The 17,972-nt window shown below is 51.1% G+C and overlaps 1 protein-coding gene across 2 annotated transcripts in view; it reads right to left on the bottom strand.

Moving 5' to 3' along the window:
- LOC118212699 (ceramide transfer protein) overlaps positions 1-17,972 on the bottom strand; it is a 40,706-nt gene that overhangs the window by 1,837 nt on the left and 20,897 nt on the right. Inside the window, exons 4-16 of one of the 2 annotated variants that reach the window (XM_035390879.1) lie at positions 10,200-10,307; positions 9,853-9,988; positions 8,865-8,948; positions 8,279-8,436; positions 6,236-6,328; positions 5,939-6,031; positions 5,252-5,344; positions 2,300-2,395; positions 1,636-1,768; positions 1,446-1,516; positions 947-1,075; positions 697-826; positions 419-555 (exon numbers count right to left, since the gene is read on the bottom strand). In XM_035390879.1, the coding sequence (XP_035246770.1) occupies positions 428-555; positions 697-826; positions 947-1,075; positions 1,446-1,516; positions 1,636-1,768; positions 2,300-2,395; positions 5,252-5,344; positions 5,939-6,031; positions 6,236-6,328; positions 8,279-8,436; positions 8,865-8,948; positions 9,853-9,988; positions 10,200-10,307 (1,452 nt within the window). In that variant the 3' untranslated portion in view covers positions 419-427. The remainder of the gene's footprint in view (positions 1-418; positions 556-696; positions 827-946; positions 1,076-1,445; positions 1,517-1,635; positions 1,769-2,299; positions 2,396-5,251; positions 5,345-5,938; positions 6,032-6,235; positions 6,329-8,278; positions 8,437-8,864; positions 8,949-9,852; positions 9,989-10,199; positions 10,308-17,972) is intronic. The other variant, XM_035390880.1, reaches the window with a different exon arrangement.

Here is a 17,972-nt window from a genome sequence, read left to right as displayed (position 1 = left end):
AGCGTTAATAGCGTTAGCTTTCCTTGCCAGGTCTTGCACCAGCACAGCTGACTGCCATCACACACATGTGGGTCTCATCTGGTTTCAGCCGAGGAGTCAGCACAGGGGTTTGGAGAGGCTTGTGCCTTGACCACAGTAGCATTCCCCTCCATCATCTGCTTATGACAGCATGCTGTCCTTTAGCGAACAACACAAACTCATCCACAGAAACCAGGTTATAGCACACTACCACAGAGGAATATTCTGGTCCAATAGAGACGCAGGTGAATGAAACAAATGAATCAATCCAGCGAATCTTGCCGACAGAATTCAACACGGCCACAAGAGGGCTACTACAAAAGACAAATGAAACGCCTACAATCGCTGCGACACTAAGCATGAGTGGGTGCTGGCCATTTTTGCATTTCTGCTGGCCTACCTGGAGGTTTTAGAAAAGAATGGGCTTGTCGGCAGTCTTCTCCTGGACGTAGGAGGTGAAGCGCTTCAGGAATTTGGGGTACTCCCTCTTGGCCACTGCTCTGAGGACGGAGGCGGGAGCCCAGCCCCCAGGGTTCACTGTAGACAGCAGGACAGGGACCACGTTAAATAACGACACACTGTGGTTAAATGGCACCTGTCCTTTCCGAACGTCCACCCTCCGACTCCCTACACGCGGGGAAACCCCACCCATTGCCCCGCGGGGATAGCGGCGCTCACCGTTAGCGACGTAGGTGATTTTACACAGGATGTTGTCTCTGCTGATCTCTTTGTCGCCCTCTGGTGGGCTGACCAGGGTCTGGCAGATCATGGCGATGCTGATTTTGGCACGGACGCACCTGTTGCTGGGCTGCGGGGAGAAACAGCACACAGAAAGGCAGTGTGACGGTCTGCTCTCAGGAACCGGTCTACACCACCGCTACGTTCTATCATGCGCTGCCCGCCTGGGGCCTGGAGAGCTCAGGCTTACAGGGGCGTTGTTGTGATCCACGGAGAAGTTGCAGACCAGCCAGGTGTCGGGATCGTTCTCGTTGTTGGCCAAGATTTTTCGGATTGCGGACAGGTACAGGACGTCCCTCTGGGAGGCGGGCCACACCCTCTGCAAGACAAACGCAAAGCTGTCAACCGAAGGCTGAACCTGCTCTTCAGGACCTCTGTCCTGACTCAAAGGTGTGGAGCTTCATCACTGCTAGGTGCACTTTACATCACAAATACACTTAGGGTTGGATGAGGGTAGGGGTTAGGGGGGTTAGGGTTAGTCTTCAACACCCAATTATCACATCATTTCTTCATTTTGTACACACATTCCAAGCAGCATGCAAATAATAAAATGAGCACACTTATAATTTAATGGTCTTCATTAAATAAAATTAAGGTCCACATAAAAATCCCTTCACAAAAATATTTTCATATTTTCAAATGTTGCAGCACACACACACAGACTGAAGGGAGTACATAAGTGAGTTTACCTTGTGCGTCTGATACACGATAATAGCATTGTCCGATAGGGTTTCCACAACGTTGAAGTTTTCGATGGTCGCTGAAAAGCAAGGTCAAAGCGATGTCACGTTTTCGTTTGGGGCTTTTTCATCCGCAAACTGAGCGCAAGCGAGGTGACAGCAGCCTGAGGGGGCTGCGGAGCAGAGGGGCGGGACTCACTCTCCCAGTCGTTACGGACGTCCGTGTCCCAGAAATAGTGGCAGACCTCGTGCCCGGTCACCCCTTTGACCGAGTGGGTGGCCTTGAGCGGGTCCAGGACTATCCCGTTCTCCTCCACCTCTCTCCTGTACACCTGGAATACACCAACAGCTTCACACCTGCCATCCCATACACATTAATAATGCACTGGAGGATCGGAATTTCCTTACAGCTGTTACGCTGGAAAAAAGCTAAGGCCACCTGGGCAAAGAACTGCCAAGAGCGCCATCTAGTGGAATACAAAGCAATACACTTTCCGACGTCTGCAAGAACAGCAGGTTATCAGTGAGCTAGTTTCACTGTAGCATCACAGCCTCGTTGGCCTTCATAGGCTTACTGTGGAGAGGACAGATGGCTTAAGCTGCAGCACTGAGAGATTTCCACAGCTGAGAGTGAAGACGCAGCGCAGCTGTACACGAATGGCTGCAGTGACTCTGGGGACAAATTAGTGCTCCCACAGCCTAATGGGAAGGACTACACAAGCAGCCATTATCCTCAGCGTTCTCCATTCTCCAGCTCCCATCTGCCCAACGCGCTGGTCTCAAGCCGCGCACGTGAGACTGCGGGACTTCCCAGTGGGGTCCGTGAGGGGTGGTCACGTGACCAGAGAGCCTGGCGTCCTCACCTTCATCTCCCCCTCCTCCACCACCAGCTGCCAGTTGGCGTCGCCGCCCACGTCCTGCAGGGAGTAGGTCATGTGATTCTGCACCATCTCCTCCACCTGCAAGGCAAAGGGCACCGGTCACACCTCCTCCATGCAAACGAGGCACGGCTTCGGGTTCGACTTCCTCCTGACGGGCACTTTGCATCCAAACGGCAAATGCAAAGGTAAAGGGAGAAAGGTAAAGGCGCGGCACTCTGTGTGAACAAGACTCACTCACACTGCAGGTAACAGAACTCCATATGAAGTCTGAAAGCTCTCTCACACACTGCAGGTAACAGAACTCCATATGAAGTCTGAAAGCTCTCTCACACTCTACAGGTAACAGAACTCCATATGAAGTCTGAAAGCTCTCTCACACTGCAGGTAACAGAACTCCATATGAAGTCTGAAAGCTCTCTCACACTCTACAGGTAACAGAACTCCATATGAAGTCTGAAAGCTCTCTCACACACTGCAGGTAACAGAACTCCATATGAAGTCTGAAAGCTCTCACACACTCTACAGGTAACAGAACTCCATATGAAGTCTGAAAGCTCTCTCACACACTGCAGGTAACAGAACTTCATATGAAGTCTGAAAGCCCTCTCACACTCTACAGGTAACAGAACTCCATATGAAGTCTGAAAGCTCTCACACACTCTACAGGTAACAGAACTCCATATGAAGTCTGAAAGCTCTCTCACACTCTACAGGTAACAGAACTCCATATGAAGTCTGAAAGCTCTCACACACTCTGCAGGTAACAGAACTCCATATGAAGTCTGAATGCTCTCACACACTCTACAGGTAACAGAACTCCATATGAAGTCTGAAAGCTCTCTCACACACTGCAGGTAACAGAACTCCATATGAAGTCTGAAAGCTCTCTCACACACTGCAGGTAACAGAACTCCATATGAAGTCTGAAAGCTCTCACTCACACTGCAGGTAACAGAACTCCATATGAAGTCTGAAAGCTCTCTCACACACTCTACAGGTAACAGAACTCCATATGAAGTCTGAAAGCTCTCACACACTCTACAGGTAACAGAACTCCATATGAAGTCTGAAAGCTCTCTCACACACTCTACAGGCAACAGAACTCCATATGAAGTCTGAAAGCTCTCTCACACTCTACAGGTAATAGAACTCCCTATGAAGTCTGAAAGCTCTCACACACTCTACAGGTAACAGAACTCCATATGAAGTCTGAAAGCTCTCTCACACTCTGCAGGTAACAGAACTCCATATGAAGTCTGAAAGCTCTCTCACACTCTACAGGTAACAGAACTCCATATGAAGTCTGAAAGCTCTCTCACACTCTGCAGGTAACAGAACTCCATATGAAGTCTGAAAGCTCTCTCACACACTCTACAGGTAACAGAACTCCATATGAAGTCTGAAAGCTCTCACACACTCTACAGGTGACAGAACTCCATATGAAGTCTGAAAGCTCTCACACACTCTACAGGTAACAGAACTCCATATGAAGTCTGAAAGCTCTCACACACTCTACAGGTAACAGAACTCCATATGAAGTCTGAAAGCTCTCACACACTCTACAGGTAACAGAACTCCATATGAAGTCTGAAAGCTCTCACACACTCTACAGGTAACAGAACTCCATATGAAGACCGAAAGCTCTCTCACACACTCTACAGGTAACAGAACTCCATATGAAGTCTGAAAGCTCTCACACACTCTACAGGTGACAGAACTCCATATGAAGTCTGAAAGCTCTCACACACTCTACAGGTGACAGAACTCCATATGAAGTCTGAAAGCTCTCACACACTCTACAGGTAACAGTACTCCATATGAAGTTCATGCAGTCCAGACTGCCCTTCATAAGAAGATTCAGGGTGGAGACGGCATTCTGTGGGGTTTCTGTTTACGCATTCCCCATCGACCATCGGACACGCCCGATTTCCCTCTTTCAGCAGGCAGACGATGCACAGACAGTTTCCTCAGACATACCGGTGAGCCATGCCTCTCACACACTCCAGAGTAACTTAAGCTTTAATTACCTTTTAAATAACCCATCCAAAATAACAACCTGCACCAGTCAGACACGCACAGGCTACTGACAGTAATGACCCTAAAGACAAATCTGTGTCCTGCCACGTTGGCATTGATTAGTACTGGAGGACTGGACAATAGCACAAGCGATGAAGCTCCAGTTTCATCCTGATGAGATTAAATATGGACCTTTACAAGAAACATATTCAATCTTATCCCAGCACAACATTCACATGAAACCATTTCTCCTCTTTACAAGCTGTATTAGAGAGTTCCTTTATCCATAGACCAAATCTTGATAGATCACAAGCAAAACGAGCAGGGCGGTTAACTGGAAGAGGTTAATACCTAAAGGAGTACGCTTGCGTGTGGTAGTTGACTGTCGGTGTGCATTCTCAGAAGGGTCAAATGGAGAGGGGACACACACCGCGAGCACTTGGGGGGGGGGGGGGGGGGGGGGGGGGGCGCAGGGGCACAGGTGCGGGGCAGTGGCGCTATGCGTGGATACCATACCTGCGCGCCGAATCTGTGAGCATCGTCAGGGGCAACGGCTACGTCAGCGGAAGCCACGGAGGGAGCGCAACTATAGGGCTACAGCGAGGGGACGGGACAGAAGAGACGGCGAGCTCAGTGACCGCGTCGTCCCTCACGACCCCCCTCAGGACCCCCTCACGACCCCCTCACCACCCCCTCATGACCCCAATCACACCGACAGCACCTTTCAACACCAGCACGGCCACCGATCCCAGCCCCGCCTCCCGGGGCTCTGCATTATAATGCATTATAACGCGTTATAACGCAGAAATGCTGGGACTGGGCAGAGATGCACACTCGTGGATACGGGTCATTCCTGAACTGCAGCACAGGGAGGCAAACGCCTGTTTGAGTGGCGGGAGGGGGGGGGGAGGGGCTCACCTTCTGGGCGAACCTGTGGGTGCCGATGATGGAGTAGGCATCTCCGGAGGGCGGGGGGGTGCTCCGGTGGAGCCGGGACTTCTCGGCGTGGGACTGCGGGGACATGGGGACAGAGGCGTTACACCAACGCTGCTCCACAAAAACAAGGCGTGGCTTTGTGTGCATGAACACAGCACAAAGGGCCAGGTCAAAGGACAGGATGTTCTGCAGGGTACTCTGACCCATTCCATTTCTTTACAAAATCCTCTAAACTAAATGCAAACAACAACAATATAATTCGCCTTATTGATTTTACGAATAGGTCTTAAAGAGCCAGAGAAACTGAAACCTCTCACTCTCGCCAGATTGGTGGCTCCAGGGAGCAGGTGCAAACCCTCCGCCCATGGCCCTGCCATACTGCAGGGATGAACCAAGCCTCCACTTGTATGTTTGTAGTTCAGTCACACACAGAAGGCAGTGGAAAGCCCAAGGAACTACAACCTCCAGGTTGCAGTCCAATGCTCATATTTATTTTTTATTCTTACTGTCAGTTTCTTAGGGTAGTACTAAATGTAGAATTCAACCATTCCACTCCAAGGTTTACTCTTTGAACAACACATTATTCAGACTGAACAAAAACTGAGGAAAATGACAGGACTCTTAACGAATAGACACATTTATTTAGAGAAGAAGGAAAAATTGATTTACCGTTACCTGTTCTTCTATCTTGTCTTGCCTGTCGAGGGCAGCTTCAACAGCATCGAAAAACTCCTCTTCGTTAATTAGGCTGTTCGGCCCTTCCTGAAACAGGAGGATTAAATTACATGTAAACAAGCAGCGGTTCAGGAAACAAGAGACCCAATCAAGATGTCGCGCTCGTGCGCCTGTCCTGAAGCAGGGGGGGGTCTCAGCGTTGTAGCGGCGTTTTGTGCTGATGGAGGGCCTCAGATAAGGGCCGTGAGCCCCCGGGGGAGACCAGCGAGGCGAGCGAGGCGGACCCCGTACCTCATAATCAGGGCCTCCGAAATGAGACTTCTTCTTCAGCTCCGTCATGGCAGACTTGCAGGCCTCCTCCACGCGCCTCCTCTTCTCCATTTCCTGCGCGCACGTACACACACACACACGCACACACACGCACACACACACACGCGCACACACACAGCAGAGAGGATTCATCAGACACACCGCATCACTCATTACAAACATTACAAAACGAACAGCACAACGCACTCTCGGACCCTCGCACCCGTAGTACTGTGCGCATTTGGGAGGGACGGTCAATGATCTAAAATACGCACCTCCTTAAGATGTTCTCAAGATGCAGGATCAAACGAGCACAGGACACACAGGACTGTCTTAGGAATGGCAGATCAGAAAGGGGAGCAAATCTAGAGGCATCTCCAAGAGCTATGTGCAGAAACACAACTGGATGAGCCGAGCCTGTTCTGGGTCTGGACCTGTCGGGAGTTTGCCGCACGGTGGATCTGGAGGTCCAAAGTTCGGAAACCCCGCCTTTGGCCAAACACAGACCCCGACACAAAAGGGAAACCTGAAACTGCCACCCCTTTCCCCCTCAAACCAGAGAGAGCTGGAAGAACCAGATAGGGGAGCAGAAGTAGTGAGAGGTGGGTCATGCCTGGAAGGCCTTTCACACCTGCAAATACCAGCTGATCTGAGCTGCTCCAGCTCCCAGAAACACTTGACCTGCGATATCACTGGCTGCATGGACCACCCTATGACAATGAAAAATGGAAGCGTTTTGCTAAATTGGCACCGCAATTAAAAATGAACCAAAAATGAATCAGCTTCAGTGTCCCGGTAAGCTAACCGCTCCGCCACTGCTGAACTCTCACTGCTGACGACAATCCACGAGCTGTCTTTCTCTATACGTCTCAGGACATGCAGACAGATGACGCACACGGCCTCGCGTATGGAAATCAGACGGCCACAGACGTAACAAACCGCAGTCTGACAGAGAGGCCCTAAAGAAAGCAGTGTGACACACCCACACACGTCCACCGCTCGCTCTCCCCCTGCCGCCGGTGTCCACTCCCTGCAGGACAGATCCAACGTGAGAGCCCTTCTCTTATCTCATTACCCACTTGTGAAATCCACAGATGAGCAATCTTCCAAGAATAATGGAGCTGTGAGCAATCTCCGATAAGACCAATTTTGCATCGCCATGGAAACCACTAATCACGATTTCAAATTATTGAACTGAAGTCTGAACTCCGAAGGCAGTCCTGTTGGCAGTCAGGTTTATACCAAGTCTCATTTCATACGGCATCTCCAGAACAGCGCCAAAACAATTAATTAAGGCTGGGTGTTTGTCACGAAAAATATTGGCTGAAGTCACAGAGCAGTCACAGCAAACTACTTAAAATTCATAGAAACTGGAAAAAAACCCAGAAGAAATCAGTTTTACAGAATGTTTACTGTTTAATCAATGATCCCAGCGCGTTCTAGAAACCGTATACATCGTCGTACTTTATTTCTACCATTATCGTTAACGGCTGTGCTGTACTGATGCAGTGGCACATTCACAGTGTTACTGGTGAGCTACAGTGGCACATTTACAGTGTTACTGGTGAGCTACAGTGGCACATTTACAGTGTTACTGGTGAGCTACAGGACTGTGCTGTACTGATGCAGTGGCACATTCACAGTGTTACTGGTGAGCTACAGGACTGTGCTGTACTGATGCAGTGGCACATTCACAGTGTTACTGGTGAGCTACAGGACTGTGCTGTACTGATGCAGTGGCACATTCACAGTGTTACTGGTGAGCTACAGGACTGTGCTGTACTGATGCAGTGGCACATTCACAGTGTTACTGGTGAGCTACAGGACTGTGCTGTACTGATGCAGTGGCACATTCACAGTGTTACTGATGCAGTGGCACATTTACAGTGTTACTGATGCAGTGGCACATTTACAGTGTTACTGATGCAGTGGCACATTTACAGTGTTACTGATGCAGTGGCACATTTACAGTGTTAATGATGAGGTGCGGGCATGTGGCTGAGATAGGGCTTCCTCAGACTCTACCTTATCCACTCTCTTCTGCCAGCTGTCCTCCCGCTTCACCATGAGGTCGATGCAGTGAGAGAGAGTGGCCAGTATCCCAGCAGTGGTGGCCTTGAATGTGATCGCCTCCCCTTTAAAGTCAATCCCATTCATTCCTTTGGGGCTCAGAGACTGAAACACTGGAACAAAGCAACATGTGTGTCAGATCCTTACCTGGGCAGTCACTAAGATTCAGCTTCTTTCAGTTAAAAAGTGAGAAGAGCAGAGAGAAGAGTTACAGAAAAGCAACGGCAGGAAACAGAACTCTCTCTGCCAGGATGCAGGTCTACAGCGCCTGAGCAAAACAACGTTTAAACAAGACCATTATTCTCCCGAAACCACAAACACAGGCCAGAGCACACCACACAGCCAAATACACTCCAGAAGCAATTTGTCAGTAAGGTTAATGTGAAGTTACATACACATTTTTCTGCCCTCAATATCTGTCATTTTCGTACGCGCGTGTTAAAGCCTAAGATAATCAAGCTGCTTGTTTCCGAGCGCAGACGCGCGGTAAAATAAACGCGTCAGGCACGCCACGGCTGAAGAGCCCGCGGCTCACACTCACGTTTCTCCTTGCTGCCGTTGTTGTTGTGCACGAACTCTCCGTCGGGGCGAGTGGTGGGGAAGTCGTCTTCATCGTCCTCCACGACTGAAGAGAGAGAGAGAGAGAGAGAGAGCACACGCTAGTCCTCTCTCGCCCACGGGGTCACCGGCGGCGGCGCGGCGGGCAGGTCGGGCGCCGCCCGGCCCGCTCACGCACCGGGTCCGTTACCGTGCCGACCGGGCGCCTCGGTACGGCCGCTGAACATAAAAGCGCTGCTTCTGCCGAAGGCCGGGGGGGGGGGGGGGGGGACGGAAAAAAAAACCGGACTCTCCAAAGCCAAACAAAAGAAGCGGGCGACTCTTCCTGCTGCTGAACAGCCCCGGCCTGTGCTGCACAGAGGAGAGCCCGCTGCCAGGAGCAGACGCCGCGCCCGGCGATGACTGGCCGCATTCTGCGCGACCGCGGGCGGCGGAGTGGGCAGACGCGTGCCCCTTCTCGCATTCCCCGAGCGCGCGCGCGCTGCGCCGCGTCGACGCATTCCCCCTCCGAGCCGCAGACCGCGCGCTGCAGGTGCTTTTTCTCCCCTGCTTCTGCTTCCAGGAGAGAGATACTCCAAACCTCACGTGGAGCCAACCTCCCTCCGGCAACCTCTTTCCCCTCCCTGGCCCGGGTTCACGCGGTGTTTTTATTACTGCCGTGCGTTTCACTTAACGCTCGCCGGAGCTGTGAAAACCCCGAAAAATGTGCTCCGATAGATTTAGCAAAAAAAAAAAAAACATGAAAAACGAAAGAAGGAAAAATCGATACTGGATATGTCTTTAGCCGTGACAAGACCCCTGGAGTGATAACGGTTCAGAAACCCCTGGAGTGCATTCTGAATAACTAGCAGCAATAATAAACAGCAGCAATAATAACAAGCAGCAACAGGCTTTTTTCCCCCTCATAGCATCTTAGTGGAATATCAATTTTCTTGATACGTAGTGAAAGTGAAAATGAACCCCAGGCCCACCTTTGTCCCTCTGGAACTCGTCTTTAGACACGTCGGCGCAGGCGTCGAAGTATTTCTGCAGCGTGTCCACCTGTCGGCACAGAATGTCCCGGAACGTCTCCATTTCGGCCAGCTTCTCGCGCAAGCTGTGTCCTTTCTGGCAAAACACAAACAGAGCGAGTTCGCTCACCGTTTTACTGGTTACTAGTTTGAATATGCACCGTACGCACAGTCTGTCCTGTCATTTAAATGGGAAACAAGCTTAAAGAAGTTAAAGTATATTGCGCACGTGTGGGAGGCCTGGCTCAGTAACACAGGAGGCGCACGCCCACAGTGAGCGCGCTCAGCAGGTGGAGCCGGGCCCTCACCTTGAAGGATGACGTGGAGGTGGCGGAGTAGCCGCTGGCCGCGGACGTGAGGGACAGCATGGAGCCATGGCGACGGAGGCTGGACTCGGAGCCGTAGCCGGACTCCGCCTGCGGGAGCACAGAACGCAGCCGTGAGCGGAGAAAGGGCACGCTCACACACACGGACACACACACGCACAGGCGCACGCACACGCACACACACTCACTCTCAGACACACACATACACACACACACGCACACACACACACACACACAGGCGCACGCGCACGCACACACACTCACTCTCAGACACACACGCACACACGCGCACACACACGCACACGCACGCACGCACACTCACTCTCAGACACACACGCACGCGCACACACACACACACACACACGCACAGGCGCACGTGCACGCACACACACTCACTCTCAGCACACACACACACACACACACACACACACACACACGCACACACACTCACACTCATTCTCACTCTCACTCTCACTCTGACACACACACACACGCACACACACACACACACACACGCACGCACGCACACAAGATTGCAACCTGGGCGGGAGACAACAGGGCGTGTGATCTTAGGTACGCTAGGACACACGCTAGGACAGTAGGGAAGCCATTAAAATCGCTATGAGCCGGGCCTCAGCTGGCCTCGCTCACAGGCACCTGCTGCGGGGGCTAAGGGCCCTTCAGAAAGGTTGCCTGGTTACCGAATGTGCGCAGCTGCGGCTGACCCGGGGTCAGTTTGACAGCCGAGGAGCCCCTCGGTGCCCCTCCCTCTGCTGCTGCCGCAGGACAGTGAGCCTGTGCATGTAGCTGTGTGTGCCTGCTCACCATTTAAAGCTGCAGGCAGCGTGAAAACAGTAAGGAAAAGCGTGCAAGTAGACCCCCTGAGCACAGCTATGATGGACCTTCTGTCTTCACACATTACTCAGATCCTGGGTAAACAAGTGCAGGCAGGCCAGGGTTAGAATTAGCTAAATGCAATAAAACCATAGAGGAGTGGGAAAATTTTAACAGGGCATGAAATGTCAACACAGTTGATGACTGACCGCAACACAATGTCATTTCACATAACAGGTACAAACAATATCAACACAGGAATTTCAGATAACAATAAGGAGCAGTTGAACCACAGTCCATCACTGCCCAATATGACCAACCTCTCATAAGGCCACAAAGAGCTCCTGTACCCACAATGCCAGTGCCTACTTCCTTAAGGAATTCAACAATGACACACAGTTCTACAGAAGGGTAATAAAATGCCACTGAACGTACGTCATTTTGGAAAATGACCAACACCAGGCTTCCACATTTAGTAGTTATAAACACTGATCTCACTTTGGGTGAAGCAATGTAGCCTATAATTTAGAGGTTTACAATAATTCACGAGGTTTTACAACTGTATAATTGTAAATACTTTTACTAGCTGTGGTAGTGTACTATGCTAGTAAAAGTATTTACAATTATACAGTTGTAAAACCTCATGAATTATTGTAAACCTATGGTAGGTGAATGCGATCTCAGAACCTATTCAGGTTATGTAACTCACCTTTTGAGTCTTTCCTTCACTGCGAGTGTAACAACAGAGCACCGCAACAGTGAAATATTTACATATTTCCTAAAAACGTGAAGGGCTCTTCTGGGCTCTTACGCTTATGTAAGAGCTCTCAAAAAGCAGCAGTGCGCAGCTCCATAGAGAGGAATGCTCTGTTCGTGCGTGAGGGGAAAAACAACACAATGCCAATCATGAGACCCGGGAATGACACATTCCAGATCAATCCGAGCGGTCCAGCTCACGGGCTACACGCTCACATGGAGGGTCTCCTCATTTCTGATTAGCCAGCCGGGTGAGAAAAGTAGCCAGCTAGCAACCGGGGTTTGAGGCAGAGAGACGGATTGTTCCGATACCATCATTGTTGCTAAATGAATTAGCCTTTACTCTGCTCTATCTGAAGTCTAAACTAGCCGGCCAAACATAGGTGTGTAGCAGGACATTTAGCCACCAGCTGGCGCTTGGGGAACTCCTCACACTCAGTAATGGGTGGGAGTGAAAAAACGTCTGACCCGTGCTGGGGACACGCCCGACCGGTGCGTTGCCATGGCTGAGACAAGTCTGTCTGTCTGTCTGTCTGTGCCTGTCTGTCTGTCTGGGCGAACAGACTCCCTGAGGAACTGCTGCCACCAGCTCTCAGGTGTAAAACAGCCGATGCACCCTTCAGCAAAGCTCCAGACCTCCACTGCTCCAGCTTCACACCCTTTACAGGAACACAGAACAGATGCGCGCGGAAGACACGCACGCCACCCTGCGCATCACATCACATTCAGGCATTCAGCAGAGTGGAGGGCCTTTCACAGCTTACCGCTAGCGCCATGACGACACGCTTCTTTAACCAGGACCAGCGCGAGACAATCAACGGGGCGACATAGCTCAGGAGGTAAGACCGACTGTCTGGCAGTCGGAGGGTTGCCGGTTCAAACCCCACCCTGGGCATGTCGAAGTGTCCTTGAGCAAGACACCTAACACCTAACTCCTAACCCCTAACTGCTCTGGCAAATGAGAGGCATCAATTGTAAAGCGCTTTGGATAAAAGCGCTATATAAATGCAGTCCATTTACCATTTACCAATCAAGCAGCTCTTTAACCACTCAAACACTCAAACAACCCGGCAAACGAATGAGTAATACGGTCCTAATGACCGGCACTGTTTTATTGGATAGATGTATGGATAAGATTACGGTCTAAATAAGGGCGTCTGCTCAGGAATACTGTTAAAATGTCTGTAATATAACAAAACCAGACATTAACCACAGGAAGGAGGGAAGAAGCGGTCTTGTGAGACGGATGGAAAACACAGAGAGGCTCCCCCGGCTCCATCTCCTCAGCCTGGGAAGCAGACTGCAGTCAGCAGCAGTGGCTGCAGGCCAGCACCGCCATATCGCAGGTATTACAACGGGACCGATTCGATAAGAGCTGAAATGGTCTGACCTGCCTGAACTAAAAACAGGAGAGCCCCACAATCCCCAGAGGCCGCTGAGCGTGGATACGCGGTCGATATGAGAGGCGCGAAGTAAGGAGGAAAATCCCTCTGTGTTTATGAAAACCACTGATCGCAGCTGGTCTTATTTCCATGTTACACCTCTGCTCAATGAAAAGACTGACAACTGCAGTGGGACCTCCCCCCACACGTGGAACTACAGAATATTAAAATCTAAGATCCCAGTCCCTCATGTTTTCCATTAGGTAATGGCAGAGAAGGAAATTATCTTGATGCCATTAAACCGCAATTAAACTTCATGTGACAAAGCGACAAATCGGGGACGATCCTAAATGCATTAGCTGCGACCTTTTTTCAAGTTTTCAGAACCTAGAGTCAACAATTTCCTAAACTACTACTTGTGATGATCAACCACAGAGATGGACGACTCCTCTCCCTTATGCTGATGAAATCAGAGCAGTTACACTAACAGAATCAGGGAAGTTACACTGATGGAATCAGGGCAGTTACACTAACGGAATCAGGGCAGTTACACTAACGGAATCAGGACAGTTACACTGACAGAATCTGTGCAGTAACATTAACGGAATCAGTGCAGGTACACTAACAGAATCAGGGCAGTTACACTAACAGAATCAGGGAAGTTACACTGACAGAATCAGGGCAGTTACACTAACAGAATCAGGGAAGTTACACTAACAGAATCAGGGACGTTACACTGACAGAATCAGGGAAGTTACACTGACAGAATCAGGGCAGTTACACTAACAGAATCAGAGCAGTTACACGAACGGAATCAGGGCGGTCACACCGACGGAATCAGGACAGTAATGACAGCTGCACACAGCTCACTCTTACACAGACCAGGCACCAGTGAAGCAGATGGAATGAGCTGATACAGATGACTGGCCCATCTCCACAGGGAAAAAAGTAAACAAACAGGAAAAGAAACACTGACAAATTCAGACTATTAAGGAAAAAAGCTTACCATTCCATACGCTGAAATAACAACATGCAATAACTGGATTTTCGTACCATTAAAAAACCGTTACTAAACTCCTATTGAGGTCAATCAGGTTAGAGTTCTAATTACCCTGCTGTTAATGCAGAGTCTTCTGCCAGCTGAACCGAACTTATTAAAGCTAGAAAGTTTGGTAACCAAATACTCAACAGCGGGGAGATATAATTACACATTTCAGACCCGACAGCAATGAGGTGGAAAAGCTTCATTCATCAAACGTAGCTCCGTCTGAGAGGCTCGCAGATGGCAAATGGCTCTGTTCACAGCCAAACGAACAAATATAGAGGGTGGCGTTTTTACGGCTTAAATTTGTAACGCAGTCATTAAATTCCTGAGGAGCTGCGGCTATACTCCAAATAGAGCATTTCAGCATAAAAACTGCATTTCCGAATCCCATTTACACTACGCTGCGATACAGACACAGCAGAGCAGGAGCTAGGCCAGCGCACAGCCAGAGGCTAAGCGCATGAAGAGAGAGCAGAGCAGCATGCTAGCACAGGCTGGGCTTGAGCACACACAACCTGCAGGGATACAGCCCAGCCTCGGCCAGCAGGAGCAGCAGCAGGGTGGGCCTCAGCGGCTGCAGCAGCACACGGACCGAACGCTCTCCAGCCCCTCTGAGCCCAGCACCCCGAGGCCGCGGACGCCTCTCTGCGGGGGCGGGGGATCGAGAGCGGGGGGCGGGGGCGGAGGAGCGGAGGGAAGCGGGTGAGCGGAGGACGGGAGAGCGGAGGCGGCGGGGGGATCGAGAGCGGAGGCGGAGGCGGGGGCGGGGGAGCGGGGTGGGAGAGCGGAGGGAAGTGGAGGCGGGGGCGGGGGAGCGGGGTGGGAGAGCGGAGGGAAGTGCAGGCGGGGGCGGGGGGAGCAGGAGAGCGGAGGGGAGCGGAGGCGTGCCGCTCCGTCGGGGTTTCGCTGCAGTCCTGAGCGTGTGCCGCATCGCACCCGGGGGCCACTTACGTTGCTACGCCACGGGGCCCGTTCCGCCTCGCTGCATTCCTGTACGGGGTCCATCGCACCGCCGAGCATGTGTGTGTGTGTGTCAGTGTAGTGTGTGTCAGTGTAGTGTGTGTGTGCGTGTGCGTGCGTGTGTGTGTGTAGTGTGTGTGTGTGTGTGCAGGCGTGTGTGTGAGTGAGTGAGTGAGTGTGTGCGTGGCTGTGAGTGAGTGAGTGAGTGTGTGTGTGTGTGTGTGTGTGTAGTGTGTGTGTGTGTGTGCAGGCGTGTGTGTGAGTGAGTGAGTGAGTGTGTGCGTGGCTGTGAGTGAGTGAGTGAGTGTGTGTGTGTGTGTGTGTGTGTGAGTGTGTGTGAGTGTGCGTGCGGGCGTGGCTGTGAGTGAGTGAATGTGGGCAGAGCAGGGATCAGGGTGGGGTATTGCAGTGAGGAGATGGATAAGGTCTGTCAGCAGGCACCGTGCACCCTCTCGTCCTCTTCCTCTCTCTCTCTCCTTCTCTCCCTCCTCTTCCTCTCTCCCTCCTTCTCTCCTTCTCTCTCTCTCTCCCTCCTTCTAGCTCTGGAGGCTGGCAAAGCACATGCCAAACAGCATCTTCTCTCTCCCAGGACAGACCTACCGGAGTACTCCTCTGCTGGCACTGCCCCCTCTGCCCCACAGACGCTCATGAATAATTCAGCAGGGGGCGTGAGCTTTCATCTCCCGTCCTCAGCCAGACGCAGTGCCAGAGATTCACTGACCCGCTGCAGGCCAACTCAGGTCACGGGGGCGTGAAACCAAGCCCTCATAAAGGGACACATCTGCGAAGATCACGAGAACACATCGCCCACCTAAAACGGGCTCTCTGCCCACCTAGGAGCCAGGTCATGTGACCCATGTCATCACTTATGGGTGTTTCCCACAGTCTTGGGTTACCTTAGGTCAAACAGCTCATCTTTAGCGCCAATCCGAGAGCAGTGGCTGATCTGAGAACAGTCCGATAAGCATGCGAACGGGCTGGCGTAATTACCCAGACCTTTTCAGACTGGTCCCAGGTCAGTCGTCCCAGAGATCACTAGGGAGGAGGTAAAGTGAAAGTGAAAACAGGCCTAATGGCTCTTGGGGGAGGTGAGTGACTCAGCTGAGTTCCCAGCAGAGTAAGGGCAGGCACTGCAGAGTACCCTCCCGGGACCTCGCCCTGCCGCTGCAGTCTCCCCAGCTACTTTCCAAAATGCCTAAGGGCGCAGAGTAGCTACTTCAAATAAACTCCCAATTCCTTAAGGCCCTGAGTGGTGCTTTTAGGAACATGAATCACCGCTGGGTGCATTAACCTGGTTTGAGCGGTACAGGCTCCGCAATCAAGGCGCGTTCACTCAGCCGCTCCCGCGATATTGATCTGGCGCTCCTGGGTTAGAGGAGCGCATCCCAGCTCGGCCATTTCCTCTGCTGATAGGCGCTCACGCGCTCAGGCAAACGCCATCTGAACATGCGCCAATAACGCTTCTCCAGCCACAAATGAAACGCGTTTAAAAGAACGGGTTAGCAGTTTTCATTCCAGGCTGCGCTTCTCAAAAATGCCAACAATTCCCATGAGTGAAATACCAGGTTTCGCCACTAGGGGGTCAGCGATTTGTTTTTATCCTCAAAGCTGTTTGGTCATTTGTCTTGTTTCTGGATTCGCCTGTGTGGAGCTGCAGGTTAACACATCTTAGACGGCCAGCAGAGGGTTAATAAAAAGGCTTCAGGGGACAAGGCGCCTTTTCTGTTCCCTCACCCGTCTCCTTTACTCCGGTGAGTCTGCGGGATTATAATGCTGTCGATGTCATGCTGCGGCTAGGCTACATCATCCCAGTGTGCTCCGGGACAAATATGGCCGAACGCCACCTTCAGCGAGCTGCGTTTCACACACTGAACATGTCCCTCAGCATAAAAACAAGCAACCAAACAGGCTCCACGCGAGCATTTCCATTTGCTTAACAAAGCGCTTGAGTAACCCCTATTTGCATCCCTGAACTGCAGCCTCCGCAGCGAGTTTGGCCTGGTAGCGAGGCTTCTAAGTCTAGTCACATGACCTACCCCCACATTATTTGGGTAGTGCCCCAACATCAGGCCTTTATTGACAGTTTCCCGGTTTGAGAAATATTGCATGAACTGAATGAAACAAAGAGGACCCCTCTCATATAAAACAAGACCAGGTTAAAACCTAGTAGGCTATATGGCTGGACCTAACACACGTGATACGGCCGACCAATGGTGTGACTTCATTACTCAGTCACAGACATTCGTGTTTGTAGGGCTGGTCCCGCTGTTGCTGTCCAGCCAAAAAGTTTGAGTATGTGAGTGGCCATTCTTCCCCCACACCGGCTCCCCTCTGTTCAGCAAGGCGGTTTCACCCAGACTGAAATCAGAGCAGCATAGCAAGCCGAAGACTGCAGCGCTTATCCTAAAAGAACCAGCAAGAAAATAACCACTTACGCCTTCCGTAACAATGCAACACTTCAGGCAGGCTGACAGGCAGCTGGTAACATAACGCTCGGAGAATGAACCGCTTCATTTACATTTTCACTCGTGTCACACCGTTTCGATTACTCACCTCTGCCACTCAACGGCAGGAAATATATTTATCTCACAACTTTGTTTCTTTAGCCATTTTAAATCCACATCTCACCAAAATGGCCCTAGAGAAATTCAGATGATCAAAACTAACTGAGTATTGGCTTTTTAAGAAGAAGCACAATGCATTAAATGTAGCACATAACTGCATGTTAGCATCCAGCCCCTAGGTGGCACCAGATATACATTCTTTACCTCAACTCCA

Source organism: Anguilla anguilla, chromosome 14, assembly GCF_013347855.1.
Source record: "Anguilla anguilla isolate fAngAng1 chromosome 14, fAngAng1.pri, whole genome shotgun sequence".
NCBI lineage: Eukaryota > Metazoa > Chordata > Actinopteri > Anguilliformes > Anguillidae > Anguilla > Anguilla anguilla.
The sequence above is the reverse complement of the archived record's forward strand: the minus strand, read 5'-3'. Positions and strand labels throughout refer to the sequence as shown.